At 42.1% G+C, this 23,719-nt stretch overlaps 3 protein-coding genes across 4 annotated transcripts in view; 1 reads left to right on the forward strand and 2 right to left on the reverse strand.

Annotated features, from left to right (window-relative positions):
- ipo11 (importin 11) overlaps positions 1–169 on the reverse strand; it is a 217,581-nt gene extending 217,412 nt beyond the window's left edge. Inside the window, exon 1 of the mRNA XM_079517126.1 lies at positions 34–169. The gene's annotated coding sequence lies outside the window, so the exon portion shown is untranslated. The remainder of the gene's footprint in view (positions 1–33) is intronic.
- A 4,187-nt stretch (positions 170–4,356) lies between these two features.
- Positions 4,357–5,484, reverse strand: LOC306934358 (growth hormone-regulated TBC protein 1-A-like; the record flags this gene model as incomplete). Its single annotated transcript, XM_079516927.1, has 1 exon — positions 4,357–5,484. One exon carries the CDS (start codon positions 5,482–5,484, stop codon positions 4,357–4,359), a length of 1,128 nt encoding a protein of 375 aa, XP_079373053.1.
- A 6,645-nt stretch (positions 5,485–12,129) lies between these two features.
- hsd17b3 (hydroxysteroid (17-beta) dehydrogenase 3) lies at positions 12,130–23,148 on the forward strand. Of its 2 annotated transcripts, XM_079517137.1 has the most exons (12): positions 12,130–12,344; positions 15,646–15,692; positions 16,093–16,168; positions 16,375–16,482; positions 16,642–16,709; positions 20,105–20,149; positions 20,241–20,275; positions 20,501–20,582; positions 21,204–21,269; positions 21,402–21,551; positions 21,923–22,005; positions 22,974–23,148. In XM_079517137.1, exons 1-12 carry the CDS (start codon positions 12,194–12,196, stop codon positions 22,984–22,986), a joined length of 924 nt encoding a protein of 307 aa, XP_079373263.1. In that variant the 5' UTR covers positions 12,130–12,193; the 3' UTR covers positions 22,987–23,148. The 2 variants fall into 2 exon arrangements, with proteins under 2 accessions (XP_079373263.1, XP_079373262.1); XM_079517136.1 differs by lacking the exon at positions 22,974–23,148 and having other exon boundaries at positions 21,923–22,042.
- The last annotated feature ends 571 nt before the right edge of the window (positions 23,149–23,719 follow it).

Here is a 23,719-nt window from a genome sequence, read left to right on the forward strand (position 1 = left end):
TTTCTACGTCAAATAGGATGAACCCGCACTCACCTAAAATAAAAATGACACTCAGTAGAAAATCAGAAGCAGTGGCTGCTGCAGTAGCACAGTTGTCAACACACACACGCTGCTACGAACGATGGCGCCAGCAGAACTCGACACGGCGCATGTTGATGACACAGCCTGCTGCTTGTGAGTTTATTATGTGGAAATGTGTTGTGATTTTGGTTGACGATCCATGTGCATGGTCCCTAAAGAGTCTCCCAAAGTATGTGACTGCATGGTGATGAGACTGCATGGTCACATGAGTGATGTTTCAGTTTAGTTGCGTGCGAGCAGAACAAGAAGACAAGTGACAACACACAGCATCACGTATCACACAAGTTCTGAAATCTGGAGTTTATTACTATTTGTTACTAATTGTAACATGGTCACGTATATATGCAAAACAAGGAAGGACAAGAACAGAATGAATATGAATAGATTCAATAGAACACCACCCATAATAATCCCATATCATTGACCATTGGTGATGGTTGTAGTTATATATATTATTATGCTTAATACATGGAGATAAGTATTTGTTCTTCTTGATAAGCCTACTTGCGATTATAGTTCGCAAGACACAGACACATTTAGGCCTGTTAGCCCTTGACTACCAGGGCCCCTGGTAGTTAGTTAAGTCTCAATAACAATGTATTAAAAAATTGATATACCGGTAGGTTAACGCTCAAATATGTAGCAGATCTCTACAGTTGCTTTCCTGGCCCACAAATGCCATAAGTTACAATTCAAGTACCGGTACTGTGATTGCGTTCACACCTGACTGCCCATTCAGGGACAAGTGGGCCTTTGTGTCGTGAGTTAAATGCAGTAGGCCCTGTCGAGGTGTGCTGTGAGACTCTGCTCCGCTTTCAGAGCACTCTGTTGACGTCATAAAGAGTGCCTAGCCTAATTTTTTGCAACGGTCATTTTCCATTTTAGTTTTGAAATGCATTCATTCAAATCAACGTTCATGCTATAAGCGTGATTATAACCTGTTTTCTAGGGATGGGACGGTTCGACGGTTCCCACAATGGAATAAATCACTTAAATATAATCTATAAACAATCCTCATTCATATTTTACAATACCTAATAAAGTAAAAATAATCAGACACGTCTGAAGTGAGTGGTGCTGTACTGTAGGCTACTTGTGCTGTAGGCCTATGTACTGTACTGTACTGTACTGTACTGTACTGTACTGTACTGTACTGTACTGTACTGTACTGTACTGTACTGTACTGTACTGTACTGTACTGTACTGTACTGTACTGTACAAGCTCTCCTCCCTTAGCCTGGCTAATAAGCCAGACTAATATCACACTGTCGTAGCCTGGCAGGCAATTTATTTTTGCCAATGGCTGATTCGCGTCTGGCTTTAGCCAGGCTACTCCTCCCTGTGTGTGTGTTATAACGCTGTGTTATAACGCTATTTCTGTGCTGGGACAGACCCAGAGACCAGCCAGCCAGCCAGGGAGTCAGGGACTCACATTGATGGGCATTGGAGTGCTGCAACATATTGCAGTGGTTCCACCACTCAAAAACATTTGGAAAGACTGTACAGAATGAGATATAGACCTAAGTAATTATAATGTATGTTACAATACATGTTTTATGCCCTATCTGAACTACCCACACATGGGACTGCAACTTTATTTATTGATGTGACTTCATAGACGGATAACCGCCCACAGTCCAAAGGTTAATGTTTACCAAAAAAGGCCCAAATGCCCATCCCTAGATGTGTGTTGATTACTCTAGAGAAGCAAAGAAGTCACAACCATTGCATTTTGCAATTAAACTTCATTCGACCATTATTGTTATCACAAATGTTAAGACGCTAATGGTCAGTCATCGCTCAGAATCTTTGATTGGTGATGTTGCAGATGCTCCGAGCTTGCAGAATTTCCGAACGACCAGAGAGCACCCGGGCACACTAGCGCTCTCAGAGACAATTTCGGGGACTGTGCATTAGTCCGAAATCCCGTTAGTCCGACTACGATGTGGCAGGTTAAGACTCACCCTGTGGCCGGTTAAGACTCACCCTGTGGCGTCTGCGTGCGGTTATGGTTAGGGTTTGGGTCGGACTAATGAGCGGTCAGACCAGTGCCACGCTATCCGAATTTCAGGGGTGGCATGCATCACCTGACCCTAACAAAATGCCTGCGGTCTCCGAGGCTACCTGACCCTGGGCAAGACTGCCAGGTCAGTCTTTCCCAAATATAGAACCGGGTGGAACTCCATATTTGGACCTCAATATACATCGTCTGAGGACGTCAGCAATTCTCTGGCAGACATTGTGCTCTCCACTGACATTTCTAGGTAGGCTCATAGCGCACCGAAGTTGCACTGCAAATCCAACCGATATGTCTGAGTCATTATTCATCCATAATAGACAGGTTGTACAGGATTCTACTGTCACATTTTATTCAAATAAACCTCACGCCAAGCTTTGTGTTTGTTGATTTTTCATCAGCTTTCAACACCATTCAACCCCACCTGTTGGTAGATAACTCTAACAACTTTGGTGTTGACTCTAGTTTGGCTGGTTCCTTGACTTCCTCTCCAACAGAACCCAGAGGGTGAGGGTGAATTGAATGAGTGCATTCATCTGGTTCACCTCAGGGGTGTGTTCTCTAGATGAGCAATTTGAGGACCGATATATCCTGAGGTTTTTAAATCACACTTGTGTGAAGTGAGCAGCACCTTTCATCACAATGATGAGGCACTTATCTATATCCTGTCTGTCCGTATGAGCACGCCACCACATTATCAGAATATCTGTCCATATGAGCACGGAATGCTGGGTATGTCGGTGTTGTCCACCGGCCAATGGGTATGTATATGTCGGTGTTGTCCACCGGTCAATAAGGGACCACCATTCTTGATGACGTAACTAAGGTAAAACTGGTGATTGGCTGGGTATGTATGTACTATGTATGTATGTCGGGGTAGGAATGATGTTTCCTTATTGGTTGTTGATGGTGACGTAACTAAGGTACGTTTCAAGGTTGGTATAAGGTCAGTAACAGGTCTAAAGGATTTAGACCAGCAGTTGTATTAGACATTAGTTAGTAGAAGTAAGTTCTTGCGCGCCATGTATATGGCCTAAGTTGGCAGCTCGACAGAGTGCATTTCTAGTTCCTTCTTCATTCAACTCAAATGTATCAAAGACAATTAAGACATTATTGACTTCAGAAAACAACCTCCTCCCACTCAGAGCACCATCATTGTGACTTAAAGGACCACTTCACCACTTTTCAACATCTCTTCATATAATAGGTCCTCACTAATGTTCATAATAAAACACCACCATTTTTTCCTACTCAGTCTGTGTCTCATAGGAGGGCTTTGGGCAGTTCGGACACCCGTCCACCAGTGACATCATCATTAGGTAGATTTTTTTTTAAACAAGATTTGTTTTAAAATATATTTAGATTTGTATTATCGTGAGAACGATGGCTTCAACTTTTGCATTGCAACTTTTCAGGAAAATAAAGCCTGCCGTTTCTATTAGCTTGGATTCCCCATCGATGATGTCACTGGTGGACGGGTTTCTGAACTGCCCACAGCCTTCCTATGAGACACAGACTGAGTAGGAAAAAATGGTGGTATTTTATCATGAACATTAGTTAGGACCAATTATATGAAGATAAGTTGAAAAGTGGTGAAGTGGTCCTTTAAGAGGTGGAACCTGTTGCTATAAATCTATCTTCAACAACCAAGAACCATCTTGGTTGTTGTTAACTTGGTTCAAAACAATTTCACTTTTTAATGTGATACTGAAATGGCTAAAATGTATACAAGTATCAAAATTGTATTCTGGCATATATATTTCATCAAAGTGCCAACCCAATCTGACCTATGTTGACTTCCAGAGTATAAAATTAGTTCAAAGAGAAAACAAAAAAATGCATGAAGTTAGTTCCTTGACCTGCTGGCAGCGTGCAGTGTGCACAAGATATTTGGTGCTGAACAGCCTATAGTGGTTTGCGAGATTAGTTCTGGATTCACACACATTCTAGACAGCTTGGCCAGTACACCATGGTGTTAAAACAAAAACGCCAACCAGACCTACTATTTGTGAAGAAGAAAGGTGCTCTTGATGATGCCATCAGACCGTTAAGATTAACAGAAAGTCACATCCCTTACTGCTGCGGCAGTACTGACAGATTAGTTGTTGGGAGTCAGAATCATCAGAATCAAAGTCAGAATCATATCGAATTTGTCATACTCCAACACCACACATCATCAGAGCCAAAGGAGACAAAATGGAGTATTTATTTTAGATGCACTTAGAATGTGTATTGTGTTTGAATGACAGGGTCAGGGTTCAGGACCCCTCTGCAATAATGTTGGCATGACACACACCCCGCAGTTTGGTTATGGTTGCCATGGAGAGACTTCTTGGTTTAGTGAAGATTTTCTGCATGAAAGTATGGCATTCATCAACAAATGGTCCGCATATTATTTGTTTGAAGCTCTGGCAGATGTCCGGCAGTGACTCAGCCTGCTGAATAACTTGCTGGTTATGGTGGATGAGTGTCAGAGCAACACGGAACAGGATCTTAGAACCCTCATAGAACAGGCAATCCCAGATCCGCAGAACTGTCTCAACTGGAAGGACATCTATGTAGAGACAGATGAACCATCGGGATACGACCAGGGACCAAGTAACATTTTGCTCCATCATGGTCTGCCACACACCAGGGGCTTTCACTTTTACCAGCTCCCCTAACACCTCCTGATCTGTCCTCAGCCCCAGCATGGTTGGGCCATAGTAGTCTGGTAATATCCTTCCTAGAAGAGCATCCATCAGCCAGAATGATTTTTCCTCATCTTTAGTGATGATGAGCAGATAACCAGCAATGAAGTTCATGCCCTGACAATAGCCCACAGTTGAATTGTGGTGTCCGTATGCTAGTAGCACGTTATAAAGAGGTTTCTGCAGACAAGGGTTAGATGTCTTGCGAAAAAGGACATTGTCTGGAAATGTCCTGTTCAGATCTATGCGGATGGTTTCCCCCAGTTTGGGGTCAGGCTCAGCAACCAGTAGAGACTGGTAGTATCCTGGGTTATTCTTCAACTGCTCAAGAGCTCCACTGGCTGCCATCCAGACCAGAGCCCGGTACTCACTGGGGATGCCCTTTCGTACATAACGCTTCAATTTGGCATTCCTTTCCACTTTGCTTCTGCTCTTCAGCAGCTTTGACCACTTAATGGATCGTCTGTTGAGCACAGCCAGGTACTTCGACATGTGCTCTTCATATGAATCATAATCAAAGTTTTCTGACTGCACAAAGCCATATGGATCCACACTGTTCACTCTGTCTTTTGCAATACCACCAGGGGTCCTGAGCAAATGCTGTAGCTTGTGGGTCCCATTCTCTGCTTTGCTGTTCCTCTCGATTGCGAACAAATCCAGGTGGCTAATGTCTTGTAAATCCATGCCCTGTCTCATGCAGCCTGTCTGCAATGCAAGACAACTACTATCTTGTGGTCCAAATGTTTAGCACAACTATGGATGGTAAGCTGCTGTAAATTTCTCCCATTTGTTCAAGGGACTTTGTGTAACTGGAAGCTGTGATTACTTAATTCCAAACTATTGTCCCAATATTGACAAAGTAATCACTTGTGTCTCCAAAGAAATCTGAGTTGTAGCCTACCTATTGTTGAAAACCTGATGACATACAGGTGCTCTCTTCAGATTGTGCCATGCCATTAAGGTTGCAGCATTGGATAATCTGTGCAAACTCATAATCGTGGAAGAACCTTAAGATCGGCTTCCTGAGCTAACTGATTTACCTAAATTAGCAAGAATTCAAATTCAATTCAAAATAGTGGCAAATGATTTCATTCTAAGAGATTTATTTTTATCCCCAGATTGCCATGATTCGGTGACGTATAGTTCTACGGTATTTTGTTATATTTGGTGACGTAGATAATTGTGATAATGTAGATATTCACGTAGCTCATGATGTCCATTTCAGTGATACTCACTATTTCCTATGGTGGGGAGATGCTATGAAGTACAAATGATTTTGATTTTGTGTAATGCCCATTCAGAACCCAAGCCCGTCCTACCCACTGTCAGAGTACGTTGCGCATGCAGTAATCATTATCATAGTACTTGGAGGCCAGTCTATGACGACATATTGATGACTTCAGAGATCTCCTTATATGGGCATACAATGGACACAGACAGACATACAGTCAGACAACAGATATTTGTGGATTTATAGATTGTTTTTTTGGAGAACCGTTCATCCCACTGACTTTCGACAGGGCTCTGCAGTCCCTTGGATCCTCAGTAATGCGACCAATCATAACATGGGGGCTGGGGCAGATCTAAGTTACACAAATGTAAAAAATCACACCCGTGTGAACTGAGTGGTGTAAGGTCTGTCTGACGTAATGAAATCATGTCTGACGTAATGAAATCACACCCGGGTGTGATTTCATTACCTGGCTTTGTTTGTGCAGAAAAAATGAGCATGGTTGCTATGTTCACCCTGTTCACCCAGGTGTGATTTCATTACGTCATTACAACAGGGTGAACATAGCAACCATGCTCATTTTTTCTGCACAAAAAAGCCAGTTGTAGGAGTGGTTTACACCACTCAAAAAGCACAAGGAGTCTCAACCGTGTCCAATGGTGACCCACAAGTCTGTATGCTAGGAGTGGTACAAATATTATGACAAAAGATAGGAACGATCAAAATTCAGATTTCTGCAATGAGGGAAGTGGGCAAAGGGTAGAGGAACTATCAAATAAGGAAAGTTTCTGTTTTTGGTTTAGTGTATTTTTGTTTTTATTTGATTCATTCATTTCAGTTTTGTCTTGTCCTTTCAATTGTGGGGGGGGGGGACAACTATACAAATTGGTCATGTACGGTAGCTGTTTTTCTTTCTGAATTGGGATCTATATGAGGCATTATGGAATGACCTGCAAACCAGATTAAAATTGGCCTTGAAAGTTCCCTTGAGAAGTTTCAAAAGGATCATCTTAACTGTACAATCCAACACCTGCACATGTTCGGATGTGTATAGCCTTCGCATATGCCCATATATTTATTGTTTTTTGGTTCCGGTCCATAAATGTACTTATGTGTGTGCAAAGTTTCTTGTACCCGGTTATTGTTAGTGTACTATTTTGGACTAGTATTGTTGTATATATTGTATAGGCTTCTTGAGGTATTTTTCATGGATTTATTATTTGGCTGTTATAACTTGATATTTGTAGCATTGAAAGTGTAATTATGTATTCCGCCGCTTGGCCAGTTCCCACCTGAAAAAGAGATGCAGTCTCAATGTGTGTTTTTTTTTAAATAATCTTTATCCCACGATTTTGTAACCCATTTTTCACCCGTGTCAATTATCTAATGTGATCCTGGGCTCTATACACACCCTCCGCAGACCTAGTCCCCATATATGGGGGACATGGGGAGAGCAACGGACTTGAACTCATGCTTCCTTCATACCTGAGTGTCCAAGTTGCTCCTTTACACCTGACAGGGGTCAGGTGTAAAGTTTCCCTGGTTGGACGTAGCGCGTGGAAGGAACACGTTATTCCAACCAGTTCCTTTCCCCTCCATCATGCGCCCCGGCTGGCCAGGGGGAGGCAGTTTAGAGACCAGGATTACTGCATGTTTTTTGTGAGGGTACCTACCCTAGGGGACACCATGCAAACTCCACACAGAAAGGCCCTTTCGCCAACCCTGCGTCGGGTATGGGCACTGATGATGACGCAGAGGAGGAAACACGCCGCCAGCACCCACAGCGTCCCCAGCGGGAACCGAACCCAGGACCTTCTAGCTGTGAGGCGAGCGCACTACCAACTGTGCCACCGTTCCCCCAAATGTGTTTTTGCTGGTTAAATAAAGGTTAAATAAAAAATAAAATATATATTAGATATTATGCAATGAATGCTTCTGTCAAAAAAATAAACAAACGTTTAAATGCTATTTAATATTTGAAGTATAAAAATAAATAAATATGCTAGTGGTCCAGACTGAGCTCAAAAAAGGTTGAGAACCACTGATCCTATCCGACAGTCTTATTACGTGCCTTGTATGAGTGACTGAGCAGACATGCCATTAAAGGGTCACGTAATAATAATAATGACTCAACCAGGAAATCCGGTATACTTCCCCTTCTATTGTCACTCCCTTTCCTGAGAAACTTCTAAACCTGTGACCTTCCGGTAAACTGATAACATTGATGCCTCATCTATGTCACTGTTTTCCCAATCTGGGTAGGCTACCCTTTAGCAAAACATAGGAAAACTAGAACTGCACTCTTGTCGAGTGCTTACTTGCTCGTTGCACACAAGTAGGCCATAAATGGCCTACTAGTGCGCAAGCAGAGCGTGCAAGTGCTGTAGACCGCTATAAACTTTCAAATCTTAGTCTCACATATTGAATTATTAGATTTAGCTATTTGCTATGTACCTTGCTTCTGAAGGAAAAAAAGTAGTATTTTTAAGTATGGTAAAATCATCGTTACGTCACCGTCAACTATACCCTGGCACATATATTCATCACGTCATATGCTCATATGTCCATATATGTGTATATGTCTATATGCATGTATATGTAGTTTTCTGAGTGGTTGGTGGTATAATGTGATCGGCTGGGTGGTTTGATGCGTATGTACTTGACACTGAAACCTATCATCATTACGTCACCATCGTCAACCAATTATACCCTGGCATTGGTACATAATCTTAATCACGATTCACGGAAAACATACCTGCACGGTCAGCTTCCGTATGTCCGTATGACATCATATCACGTGCATTCTAATGGACATTGGTACATATCTTCATCACGTCATGGGACATATGCTTCGTAGCATGACAAAAACACACCTGCACGGTCAGCTTGGGGCCAGCATATGACGTCATAACATGTGCTGGCCCCAAACACGCGCATTGTAGCACCTGACTGAAAACATGACTTGCACGCTCTGCTTGCGCAAGTAACTAGAACTGCACTCTGTCAAGTGCCTACTTGCTTGTTGCACACAAGTAGGCCATAAATGGCCTACTAGTGCGCAAGCAGAGCGTGCAAGTACTGTCGACCGCTAGAAACTGTCAAATCTCAGCTTCTCTGTGAAAGAAGAACATGAATTACCTTCATGTTCTTCAACAGTAGAACATGAAGGTAAGGTAAGGTAAGGTATTTAAGCATTTCAAATGAATTCTTTCGTTACGTAATTAACAACAATCAATTACGTAATGTTGTAATTGATACGGATGAGTGACGGCTTTCGATGGTGACAAATGCCTCTATGTATATGTAATTTGATTAGCGGTATACTGTGGTTACTTTGCGTATGCCCCGTTTGATGCGTATGTATCGTAGCAGCATATGACGTCAGGGTATAACTGGTACAACTAGCTCTCAATGATGACGTAACAAAGATGTGGATTAAAGGACCCAATGCCAGGGTGTAATTGGTTTTCGATGGTGACGTAATGACGATATGTTTTAGTGTCGGGAGGATTAAAGGTAATGCCCCTATGTATACATGTATGTAATCTGACACCACTGCCATATCAAGCACAAGTAGTCATTACGTCATACGCTGGCACGGTGCATACACATCAAACGGCGACATACGAAAACTATTACTTGCGCGCTCTGCTTGCGCAAGTAACTAGACAAAGTGCCCTTCTGGGCACAGGTCTCCACCAGGAGGATAGGAGTGTGTGTGATGTTTGGCAAAATGTTTAGAAGTAATATAAACGTGTGTGTGTGTGTGTGTGTGTGTGTGTGTGTGTGTGTGTGTGTGTGTGTGTGTGTGTGTGTGTGTGTGTGTTTGTGTGTGTGCGCGCGCGCGCGTGCGCGCGCGCGTGTGTGCGTGCGTGCGTGCGTGCGACTTGGTCTGTTGTAGCGCCACCATGACGCTGATTTGAAAACTGTCAAGTGGCATTTCTTCCTCAGCCTAGTGGGAATATGCATGCACAGTTTCATAGCAATCGGACACTGCGTTGAGGAGTTGTGGCAATTTGTACAAAACGGGTACAAAGCGGGCTACTCCTGAAAACTTTAGAAGCCAATCATAGACAATCAGGATGGATTATGAGAAATCAAACAAACCCGTCTTGATCACATGAGCATGTGTACCGATTTGTGTGAAATTTGGATAAAATCTGAAAGAGTAATATTAGAAAATGTGTTTTACATTATGTCGGCCTCCTGGTGGCGCTATAAGAAGCCAATGTGAAAACCTTGGGGCAGACGTTCAGCTATGGCATTCAGGGAGTGTGTGTGCAGAGTATGGCTGCGATCAACGGTGCTGTCCACAGACGGACGGACAGACACACGGACAGACACACGGACGGACACACGGACGGACACACACACACACACACACACACACACGGACGGACGGACGGAGTGCAAAACATACTCTCTCCCCATGCCTTCGGCCTGGTGGAGACAACAATTAGACTACTGTTTCCCAAACAGTGGGTCTGTTTGGGAAACAAACCCACTGTTTTGGCTATTTGTGCCGGGTCACGGATCAATTTCTGTTATAACGCAGTGAACTCTGCGGACCCCAGCGAATGCTTTGCTTGCTTCACAGACCACTTTGGGGTCCACAGACCCCCAGCGAATGCTTTGCTTGCTTCACAGACCACTTGGGGGTCCAATACCCGCACTGGTCTCTTAACAACTCTCTCCGCCATAGCCCCAGACTGTCTCAACGTGTTAAAGAAAGTGCTTAGTGATGTTGTGTGTACCATGAGCGGCTGATAGACAAACAGACATGACAAGGACTTCAGCTGCTGTCGATCAAAACAAATTAAAAAAATCACACCCGTGTGAAGTGAGGGGCGATCTTATCATCTTGCATCATCATACATCATCTCATTCCGGCAAAATCAGAATTCTTCTCCTGTGTTTAAACGAACACTCAAAATTGTCCATTCATTGTCATTCAATGTTTGTGTAGGACAACACCAAAAGCTGGACATAGGAGGGGTTATTGCCTCTAAAAAAAAGAAAAATCAAATGGTACCCGGGTACATATAATACCAGTAATTACAGTACATTTAATCCCCAATATTTCCGCACATCTTCTTATATTAAGATTGCCTTAAGGGACGATGGCCAGGTGGACAAATCACATCATCAAGCTCATTTCACCATGATCAGCCATAACCTTATGAAAACCTTCCAATGCAGCTACGGCCACATATGGACTGTGTTGTCCCACCTCACCTCAATGTGTCATCATGGCATCAGGCCCTAACAAATCGGTCAGCATATGCCCATAAAAAGCTGATCTCTAGATGTGAGGGCAGCGTATATGCCTGAACCTCTATATTATACTGCATGCATGGTCACGGACCACATGCAACACCTTCATGGACCACCAGTGGTGTATTACTGTAAATGTTATGATGTTGTGGTACTGTTAGGTCTGTGCCAATGATCTTAGATGCTGTCTTTACAGTCTTTTGTTGCAGTTCATCACTAGTCAGGTTTCCAAACCACAATGGTACAGGGATACAATTTCACATTAGAGCCTACACCTAAAGTACTTTCTCTGCTGTGCTTTCAGATGGTATTGAGATAGCCCATGTGAGGGTCTGCAATGGTTTTGGTTGTGATCAAGTTTTTATTTAATTTTTTTGTTAAAAAAGGGGTTTTTGTTAATTTTGCATAGGGTGCAAATGGGTGAGGGTCTGCAATGTGTAGAATGTATACCTTCAATAAACAAGTAATCACAGACTCATTCTTACATTAGTTTATGGCTAATGAATACATTTTCAAAGTAACGGCTTTGAATATCAATTGCAAATTTTCATTCATTCAGAGGAATGAAACGGTAGTATTTAAAGCCTATTATGTATATATTAATTAACATTAAGAAACAAGACGTATACCTATAAGTCCATAGACTTTGTTCAAATTAGGGAAAGAATGTTTACTCAGTGTCAACTTTTGAATAAAAATGGTATAATGTCTTTAGTTTCTTTAATCTTGACTTGTATTAACAGAAGTAGGAGTGGCCCAGGGAAGGCTATTCCCTCTCGTTGTCATTCTGCAGTTGTATAGGCTCTCTTGAGTGAAAACCTTTGGCCAGGGAGGAGGCACAAGCGAACGTGCTCAAAGGGCAGAGCTTGTTGTGTCAGGCAAACAGACTTATTGTTTGTCATGGATGTCATGGATTTTTGTTTTATCTCTCTCGGTTCTGCAGTCGTTGTCTACTATGGCATGAAGGTGTTTTTCTTCAGTAGGATGCTATATATTAAACTGTGGTTCCCACTGTCCAAGTCTTTCTTCACCTCCATGGGAGAGTGGGCAGGTGAGTTCTCTCTCTCTCTCTGTGTGTGTGTGTGTGTGTGTGTGTGTGTGTGTGTGTGTGTGTGTGTGTGTGTGTGTGTGTGTGTGTGTGTGTGTGTGTGTGTGTGTGTGTGTGCCTGCCTGCCTGCCTGCCTGCGTGCGTGCGTGCGTGCGTGCGTGCGTGCGTGCGTGCGTGCGTGCGTGCGCTTTCAGTCCATTCCACGATTCCAGTATAGCGGAAAGAAAATGCAATTAGAACAGTATTCTAGAACGGATGAGAATCCTGCCTTCCACTTCATTTCAAGGCATCCCTCTCCAGACCATCAGAAACCAAAATATTTATGAATGTCTCTCTTTTCAGGGGGGGGCATACAATATAAGGGTCCATTTTGGTTCTATTCTGTATATATTCTCATTCATTCAGGTTGCATGTTTGCAATGTGTGCACTGCACATGCATGCATGGATGAACGTGTAGCGTTTAGTTGCACTTCTTTATATATTTTTTAGCTTTTCTACCTTCATTGATATTACGCACAGTGGAGATTGACAGGAAAGAAACTGAGTGACACGCAGCAGGCTGCATTGGAGCCTATGACTAGACTAGGGCTGTCACGATCCGATCACGTCATCGGAAATCGGAGCCAATCACGTCATTTTCAAATGACCGGAATCGGATGGGGAGCAAAAAAACGTGATCGGGACATCCCTAGTGTCAATATTATATCCATATCATGATATTAGACTGAACATTGTACTATTGTGATATGGCCTAAACGTGTTCTATAAAAGTGTAAATATCGGATCGGGAAACATCTGTATCGGCAGATACTCCAAATCAAATGATCGGAATCGGTTCGGGAGCAAAGAACGTGATCGGGACATCCCTACCTATGATATATGTGGTGTGCGCATGGACCACTAGGCCACTAGGCCCCCCTGATATGACCACTGACCATTTTCACCAACGTTGCCTCAATCTGTTTGTTTCAATCTCCGCCAATGATCTATCTATGCTCTGGTCCTGCAGTAATGTTTATTGTGATGTCATTTTGTCCACATTTCCTAGCCTTAGTTTGTGGCTGTTCTCGTTCAAATGTAATCTGCATCTGTTCTTATTTCACATCGTTCTGTATGCCACAAGGAGGAAGATAGGAGGAAAACAGAGTGTTCTGGCACTATGTAGAGTACTCAGGGGATTCTAGACAAACAGGCCATTGAGAAATAGAGCACTCGCTGGAACAGTGGTCTCTTGGCTCTTCAGGCCAATGCTCACAGATTTGAAGTGCACCATTATCATTAACAGGGTCACAGGCTCGTCTGAGGACGACCTGTCCTAGAGAGACGAAGGAACTCTCCACTTCCCCCTCACCACAGAATAGGACATTCTCATGAGGTTGTGTGAGGAAGTGTGTGTCTGTGTAGTGTGTACACACATAATATATGTGTACTGTATGTGTACTGTATGTGTGCATGGCGACGTAGATTCTGAAGAAAATATTCTAAAATGTTCAGCTGGCTCTGCAAATATTGGCAAAGCCCATACCCTTTCATCACCACTTTGTGTATTTTGTCATTGCTGTAGCCAGTAAATATTTAATGGTTGGGAGGGCTGGTCGACCTTGTAAGCACAGTGCCCTGGTTGAAGCCCAACATTTGGACAAGTGGATATTATTAAATACCGGTACCAGCATCACCACATCACGCCACTTCGTGCCGCACTGTGAGTCATCTGCTATTTATTTTTTTACATTTTAGAAAAATCTTGTTTGGAAATTTTGGAATACACACACAAACTATGTTTTCAGATGGGCTCCGTGACCAAATACATATTAGTGTTGGGTCCTTGACCGCTGTGTTAAAGGAGGTTCCTGCACAGGTATGCCAGCCTGCGGTCATTTGCGCTCGCGTGTGCGTGCGCGTGTGCGCATACATGTGCGTGTGCGTGTGTGTGTGTGTGTGTGTGTGTGTGTGTGTGTGTGTGTGTGTGTGTGTGTGTGTGTGTGTGTGTGTGTGCAAGCCTGGGCCATGTGCATAAACTGACCACAAGTGGCCTATTAGAATAGCTGGCATGACAAAGAGCAAAGCCAAACAACTTGCCAAATACTGTTCTTTTTCGGCGAGAGTTCTCAAACTCTGCCCGAACTCGACTAGGCCCGACCCAACGTTTTAGGGCTGGGCCAGGCCTAAAATGTATGCTAATTAGTAGGGCCGGGTCGGGCCTCTGGCTCCATGAAAAAAAATATATATATTGAATTTTTTTATAATTATAAAAATAAAAGTCTGTTTGTGCATTTATCTATTATGAAGATGGTGCTGACTGGCTTTTCACTTTTACTTTGTGTAGAGTTCTCAAATTCTGCCCAAACCCGAACAGGCCCGACCTGACCTAACGTTTTAGGGCTGGGTCGGGCCTAAAATCTATGCTAATTAATCAGGCCGGTCCGGGCCGGGCCTCGGGCCTGATCAGTTAGGGCCGGGCCTTATTTTCCAGGCCCGTTGAGAACTCTAGTTTCGGCTGTTATAGGCAGTTTGTCTGTGTAGAGGAGGAGGAGGTGCCATGTGTATCCTTAAGTGAACATGAACTGTCAACCCTGTTATATTTGTTTCCTTGTAAAATTAATTGTAATTTGTGAATTAAAATAAAGAACTAGTGTGTGTGTGTGTGTGTGTGTGTGTGTGTGTGTGTGTGTGTGTGTGTGTGTGTGTGTGTGTGTGTGTGTGTGTGTGTGTGTGTGTGTGCGTGTGCATGCGTGCGTGCGTATTATGCTTACATGTAAATGATTTCTGTTAGAAGAGAGGGTTATTGAGAGGAGAGATCTCACAATCATTGGCTCCAATTTTGCTCCCATAATCTTTTTAGTCTTTGGTTAGAGAGCTCATAGTGTGTGTGTTTATGGTTCTGTGGGTGCAATTGGGCGTATGTACATGTGTCTTCAAGAGCTGCCAACTGACAGAGGGCACTGTTTATTCCTGCACACAATCCCTGTCTCTTGATGAATAGTTGCCTCCATCTGCTTCGGCTGTGTGTCCTGTCTGCTCCTAGAGCAGACATTTATCACATTTATCATTTATCACACCGGACACGGGCACATTTGCACAGAAAGCCTTTTGATAAATGCAATGGCAACCATTTCATGTGCAAATTACACTGCGCCTGGCATGCACACTCATTGTTTTGATTGACTGCAGAGGAAGACAGATTAGATTACTGTGTGTAATCTAAACAATCCCCAGTTTATCATGGGTGCAGCAAAAGAAAAGGAAAAATGCACGGTGTGTCACTGATTTGACTTTTCTATTCTATTTTTTTCTCTCTTTCAGTGGTGACTGGCAGCTCTGAAGGGATAGGGAAAGCATATGCCATTGAGGTATTTTGTTTTATTTTATGTATCTATTATACCCTACCTGTGCCCAGATACATTGTTTCCTCACCCAACAATAAACAAACCAACATACAGTATAAGTGATTAAAGGGTATCTGCACACTTCTAAAGTGACAATTGAATGACTTCTAAGGCCTTTTGAATACCGAATTGGGCAAATTGAGGCAAACATTGTGAAAATAGCCACATACTATAGCTCACAACACCTCGCAGTTATAATGTTATATAAAATACATATTACACACATATTTTTAAATAATCATTTTACTGTTTAATCATGTCTACGAGTAATTGTTTCTTTAAAATGAATTAATTATTTCCCTCCCTATTTCAATTTGGGTTACCAAACTCAAACTGTCCACCATGGCACCTCTGCTACCCCCAGCTGGCTGGTCAGGGGATGAATGTGGTTATTGTGAGCAGAACCAAGGAGAAATTGAAAATGGTGGCCAAGGAGATAAGTGAGAAGATTCTAATTCCAGCATATAACAATGACCCTGTTTATCAGCTTCTATATTTATGTTTAACCTCCAATGTCATGTTTGTGTTTGCTTTTTTAATCAACTGTAATTTAACGCTAAAAGTGTTGTCATTCAGACTGCAGATACTGTAGCCTACACTTGCTGTAATATGGAAGCAACTTGCTTGCCTTATCACCCTTTTACAGGTGAAACTACCGGTCAGAAGGTGATAGTGATTGTAGAAGATCTCACAGAGGAAAACATAATTGGTGAAATTGAGGACAAACTCAAGGACTTGAACATTGGAGTCTTGGGTGAGTTTGTTTGTTCCTAAATGCAGTCTTTGAATCATTTCATAATGTATTATGACTTCTGAGACAAGAGAAAAAAAGCCTTCAATACAGTTAGCCTATAATGTGTATCTGCTGCAGTCTGGCCTAAAAGACACTGAAACTTTCCATTTCATCTTTTAGTTAATAATCTAGGTATATTGCCCAGCCGCATCCCTTGCAGATACCTTGACACTGCAGATCTGGATCAGGTTTGCAATATTCAGCAGTCGGTAGATTACTCTATGCTGTTGTTTGAGAATGATGGGTTGCTTTAACTTGCTTTCCCCTTTCCTTTTTTAATATTTATTGTTGCATGGGCCTTTTTATGCCTTTTGGCTTTATTGATTAAGTGAAGTCAAAGAGGAGACGGTAAGAGAGCGATGGGGAGTAAACATAGAGTGACACGCAACAAAGGCCGCCGGGACCGGGACTCAAACCCACGACGAGCTGTCAGGCTGCATTGTAGCCTAGGTACCCGGACCGCTGTCCTTGCTTTCCCTTTTCATCCAAAATTAAATTATTTGGCCATTAGAAGGCACACAAAATGGTGGTTCCACAGTGGTTTCCACCGAAACCTTTGGTCTATCTGCCTTTTGGGGGATAGAATAACTGCTGATTGTTAACAAAAGGTAATTGTCAATTCATATTATATGCCTATATGGCATCCATGCATGGATATTAAAATGTTAGCAAACATAATTAACCAAACACAATTGTGCATTTAAAGTTATGGATGTTTGAATTTCGTTTGCGAATACATCTTTTCTACAGGGTCTATTTTTGGTTAGACTTTTCGAATCAATCTGATCTTTAAAATGGATGGTGTGTTGGATTACCCATTTTAAGCAAGTTTCAGTACGTTTTCGACTCAAAAATCTAACAAACTATGGCATGCTTTGTAAAATGGTCAGAATTACAAGTATGCCTATATGAGTTGTAGTACGTAAACATACGTTTACATTGCCAAAGCAGAAAGCACAATACAACAATACAGCAATACAATCAAAACAAAAATGATGTACATTTGAAAGTCAGAATCTTCAATAGATCAATTTCTATGTACCAAGATCACTGGATGCAGGTATAGTGCAGGAATATACACAATTATTAGTCTTTAGGGTGGTTGTGTTCCGTTTGATATCCTTCTCCTATCACAGCAACTCACAAATCTTGCTGCTGTGTTTGCACATTGTTGTACTTCGCCCAGCAGATATGGGAGTTTTTTGTCATTGGTCATGTTTTCATAATCTCTGTGTGTGGTTGTAATCTGTGGGAAGTATGTGTCTCTGATGTCTTGGTACAATGGACAGATGGTTAGGAAGTGTAGCTCGGTTTCCACTTCATTTTGTGTGCAGTGGGTGCATAGTCTGTCTTCTCTCGGGATACAGGTCTGCCTATGACGGCCTTTCTCGATCGCAAGACTGTGCTCACTGAGTCTGTACCTAGTTAAGATCTTTCTTTGTTTTGGGTCGGTCACGGTGCTCAGGTATTCTGCCACTGCGTATACTCTGTTTAGGGCCAGATAGCATTCTAGTTTACTCTGCTTTTGTGTTGCTTCTTTCCAATGTGTCAGGTAGTTTTCCTTTTGCTGTTTTATAATTTGGTTTAGACAGTCCAATGGGTTTTCTATCTCGTGGCTCTGTTTGTGTTTGTGCCCGAAGTTCCAGGGCCAGCTGGCTAAGGGGGCATCTCTCTAGAGTTTTGCTGTGTGTGAATGCCTTGTTATGGAGTGCATCTAGGTCACTTTCTTTTAGGTGGTTGTAGAACTTAAGTGCCCTCTTTTTTATTTTGATTATGAGTGGGTATCGTCCTAATTCTGCCCTGCATGCATTATTTGGTGTTTTTCGCTGGGTACAGAGAATGGATTAGCAGAATTCTGTGTGTAGGGTCTCAGTTTGGTGTTTATCCCATTTTTCAAGGTCATGGTTTGCTAATGGTCCCCATATCTCACAACCATATATTGGTTCTATGACAGAGTCCAGTATTTTATGCCAGGTTGTAATTGGGATGTCTATTTTGATGTTTATTTTGATAGCATAGAATGCCCTTCTTGCCTTGTCTCTCAGGTCCTTTACAGCTTGGTTGTAGTTCCCTGTGCTGCTGATGTTTAGGCCAAGGTAGGTATAGTTTTTTGTTTGTTCTAGTGGGATTGTATTTAGGAAAGATTGATGGTTTTGGCGGCTGGATCTTTTTTGAAATATCATGATTTTAGTCTTAGTTAGGTTCACTGTCAGGGCCCATGTCTGAGAGAATTTGTGTAGGAGATCAAGTTGCTGCTGTAGTCCTTCCTTGGTTGGAGACAGCAGCAGCAGGTCATCTGTGAAAAGTAAGCATTTGATTTCTGTGTTTGCCAAGGGGATGCCTGGAGCTGTAGACTGTTCTAACGTTTTTGCTAATTCGTTGATATATATGTTGAAGAGTGTTGGACTCAGGCTGCATCCCTGTCTAACTCCTCGGCTTTGGGGGAAAAGGTCTGTGTGCTTTTCGCCTATTTTAACTGCGCATTTGTTGTTAGTGTACATTGATTTTATGATGTCATAGGTTTTACCCCCAATGCCACTTTCCAACAGTTTGTACATCAGACCCTCATGCCAAATTGAATCGAATGCTTTTTTTGAAGTCGACAAAGCAGGAGAATAATTTGCGGTAGTTATTTGGGTCATATTTGTCTCCACTTTTGTGGAGTGGCGTTATCAGCCCTTGAATCCATGTGCTGGGGAAAATCCCAGAGCTGAGCACGATATTTAGGAGTTTTAATATGGCCAGTTGGAATTTGAGGTCGGTGAATTTTATCATTTCATTTAGAATACCGTCTGCCCCACAGGCCTTCTTGGTTTTAAGTGTTTTTATTTTGTCTTGTAGTTATTTTAGGTTGATTTGGGAATCTAGTGGATTCTGGTAGTCTTTTATGGCTGACTCTAGGTTTTGTAGTTTATCTTTTATTTGTTTTTGTGCTTTGTTCTTCTCGATTGGGCCAAAGAGGCTAGAAAAATGGTTCAACCATATATCTCCATTTTGGATGGGTAGTTCGTCCTGTTTTAGCTTATTAAGTCTATTCCAGTTTTCCCAGAAGCTGTTTGTCTGTATGGAATCCTCAATATCTTGCAGTTGGTTTCTAACATGTTGATCTCTTTTTTCTCTTACTGTATTCTTGTATTGTTTCTGTGTTAATTTCCCCATATTGGAGACGTGTGTTGTGGTTGTCTGGGTCTCTGTGTTTTTGGTTTGATAGTTTCCTTAATTTTTTCCTGAGATTCTTGCAGTCATTATCGTACCATTTGTCATTCTCAACATTTTTTCTGGCTTTCCTGTTTGATACTTTTAGGTTTGCTAGTGAGGCTGTAAGTTCAAATATATGAAGACTAAGGATATCCACTAAGGATATAACCTTATATATAACCAGTGCCACCTCCATATTTACTTTCACTATAGCACAAACCTGTTGGAATCTTTGGCTCTTAAATATCTGATTGACTAATATTTATCTACTAATTCTTCCTGGGTCTTTCCCTACACGTGTTCACTGTCTTCTATCGCCTTGCAACCTGCATAATTTATCCTACTCTTCTCAACTTTATAAATAGCTATTTATTTATCCTTGCAGACAATTACAAAAGTCATAAACTGCAATGTGAGAGTGATGGCAAAGGTGAGAGTGTGTACCGTACTTTGTTTTTTACAAATCTGTTCTTTGATATTTTGCCTATAATCTAAACAGCTTTTTTCTTATCTCTTCATAGATGTGTAAAATAATCCTTCCAGGAATGGAAAAAAGGTAAAAACAAAACAAAAAAACAATAAAAACCCAATATCCCAACAACAAAAGATTTGCTGCAAAACATTTAGCTTTATCACACACACAGTGATTTTCACTGTGTGTGTGTGTGTGTGTGTGTGTGTGTGTGTGTGTGTGTGTGTGTGTGTGTGTGTGTGTGTGTGTGGTGTGTGTGTGTGTGTGTGTGTGCGTGCGTGTGTGCGTGGGGTTGACCTGCCTCCACAGAGGGAAAGGAGTGATTGTGAATGTTTCCTCTGGAATGGCCTGTGTCGTCTGCCCATTATACACCTTGTACTCCGCTTCAAAGGCAAGAACATTATACCTATAGTGTTAAGCTTGATTTATACAGTACTTAAAGATGGTGTGCCGTGATTTTATTATTCTGTTTTGTATGTGTCTATGGAGTTAATATTACTCTAATAGACCCCCAGGTGTGGTTAGAATATTGAAATATGTCTTCCCTGTGTATTTTTGGTTTCTCAAAAGGCCCAATCAAGGCCCAGGTCAAAAGGCCCAATCGAAATGACAGTGATATAGTGACATCACAATATCATCCCCTCGTCTAACCCCTCCCCCTTTATCATACAACAACAGCTGTGGGTGCGGCTTCAGTTCAGGTGGATCACCACCCACCAGGTAAACCAGGCATACTTAATGAACTGTTGGGTGTGGCCACATAAAAACATAATTTGAACACTTTCTACGTACACTTTTTTTGAAATAAATCATTTTCTTAGTATATTCATAGTACCTGATGATCATGTTTGGGGGGGGGGGGGGGGGGGGGGGGTCACAGCACTCCATCTTTAAATGAAGCATTGTTCTCTTTCAATCATTATCTGTGATGCTGTGTAAGTTGTTTCTGTGCCTTGATGTGCATACATTTATGTCTGCATGTGTGTGTGTTCGCTGTACCCATGACATGTAGGTATTTGTGGAGAGATTCTCCCAAGGTCTTCAAGCTGAATACAAATCTAAAGGAATCCTAATACAGGTATACATATTCAGATATCAGGACAATTATGTGTGCTTTTTAAAGATAATGTGTTATTTATTTGAATAAGTAAGCATCGTCGGTTCTATTGTTCCCCCCCCCCCCCCTCTCACCTGTTCACAATTTTCTCAGGCAGTGGCTCCATTTGGAGTCTCAACTCCAATGACAGGCAACATGAAGGCGGACATGGTGACTCTTACAGCAGAGGACTTTGTCAAGACCTCCCTGCAGTATCTCAGAGCCGGAGACAAAACATACGGCAGCATCTGTCACACAGTCCTAGTAAGATAAACAAATAAAATAACCCATTAACCACTTTCACCCTGGTATCCCTATTTTGGGCATGTTTTCCAGGCGAACGGTTACAAAAAAAAGAAAAATGCCAGTGTGAGACTCGTTAGGAGCTTGAAGATCAGATAAAAAAGGGGAGGGAGAGAGAAAAGGGAGAATTCTTAGAAGAATTTTGGTTAAAAAGTGGTTAATTTGTGTGTGTGTGTGTGTGTGTGTGTGTGTGTGTGTGTGTGTGTGTGTGTGTGTGTGTGTGTGTGTGTGTGTGTGTGTGTGTGTGTGTGTGTGTGTGTGTGTGTGTGTGTGTGTGTGTGTGTGTGTGTGTGTGTGTGTGTGTGTGTGTGTGTGTGTGTGTGTGTGTACAGGGTTGGATTCTACAGTCCATTCCTCTTCAGTTGCTGCACTCTCAGAGCATGCAGGATGGTTTGACAGAGTTAGTCAAGAAGAGGTTAGGGGAATAGAACCTACACTTCTCTGAGCAAGAAGAGGTTAGGGGAATAGAACCTACACTTCTCTGAGCAAGAAGAGGTTAGGGGAATAGAACCTACACTTCTCTGAGAAGAGGTTAGGGGAATAGAACCTACACTTCTCTGAGAAGAGGTTAGGGGAATAGAACCTACACTTCTCTGAGCAAGAAGAGGTTAGGGGAATAGAACCTACACTTCTCTGAGCAGAAGAGGTTAGGGGAATAGAACCTACACTTCTCTGAACAAGAAGAGGTTAGGGGAATAGAACCTACACTTCTCTGAGCAGAAGAGGTTAGGGGAATAGAACCTACACTTCTCTGAGCAAGAAGAGGTTAGGGGAATAGAACCTACACTTCTCTGAGCAGAAGAGGTTAGGGGAATAGAACCTACACTTCTCTGAGCAAGAAGAGGTTAGGGGAATAGAACCTACACTTCTCTGAGCAAGAAGAGGTTAGGGGAATAGAACCTACACTTCTCTGAGCAGAAGAGGTTAGGGGAATAGAACCTACACTTCTCTGAGCAAGAAGAGGTTAGGGGAATAGAACCTACACTTCTCTGAGCAAGAAGAGGTTAGGGGAATAGAACCTACACTTCTCTGAGCAAGAAGAGGTTAGGGGAATAGAACCTACACTTCTCTGAGCTAGTCAAGAAGAGGTTAGGGGAATAGAACCTACACTTCTCTGAGCTAGTCAAGAAGAGGTTAGGGGAATAGAACCTACACTTCTCTGAGCAAGAAGAGGTTAGGGGAATAGAACCTACACTTCTCTGAGCAAGAAGAGGTTAGGGGAATAGAACCTACACTTCTCTGAGCAAGAAGAGGTTAGGGGAATAGAACCTACACTTCTCTGAGCAAGAAGAGGTTAGGGGAATAGAACCTACACTTCTCTGAGCTAGTCAAGAAGAGGTTAGGGGAATAGAACCTACACTTCTCTGAGCTAGTCAAGAAGAGGTTAGGGGAATAGAACCTACACTTCTCTGAGCAAGAATGCCATGTCATCACATTGTACTGTACTATTTACTGTAAGTGGCTAATATATATAAATCTATATATTGTATACTGTTTAGTGTTTAGACTGCTAATATGTACAAACAGACCTTTAAACAATTCTTATGGTTTTGTAAGTTTCCCTCAGTTGCAATGTAACAGCTCTATGTACACGTCATTTCCCTTTTAAAGTTTTAATTGTACACACATTGTCTTGTTTTGATTGTATTGTTCCACATTTTCTCATGCCAATATACGGTAGCCCTTTAAATTGAATTGAATTCACCAAGAGTCATGCAGAGGCACACGTGGGCTCTATTCTTTTTTTTTTTCATTTTCATTTTTTAAATTTTTCACAAAATACACAGACCACCCGTCCACAGCCCTCCCCCCTCCACACATACAAACCCACATACATAGAAGACAGCACAGTTAAAGCATAATAACAATAATAATAATGAAAATAAAATACAAAAAACGTGTAAAAAACAAAAAAACAAAACAAAACAAAACGAGACAAATCTACTATACAATTTTCCTAAGAGGGAAATTTTCAGGGTCCGACGGGAAGGGAGCATCTATAATGCAGTGTATCACAAATATCATGCCAGAATGTTATGTGGGCTCTATTCTTAATACCATCTCCGTTGGACCCCAATCAAATATTGGGTATAGTAGGCTAAACACAAAAATGGCCAATACACAAAGAA

This window comes from Electrona antarctica (assembly GCF_951216825.1).
Source record: "Electrona antarctica genome assembly, chromosome: 12".
Lineage (NCBI taxonomy): Eukaryota > Metazoa > Chordata > Actinopteri > Myctophiformes > Myctophidae > Electrona > Electrona antarctica.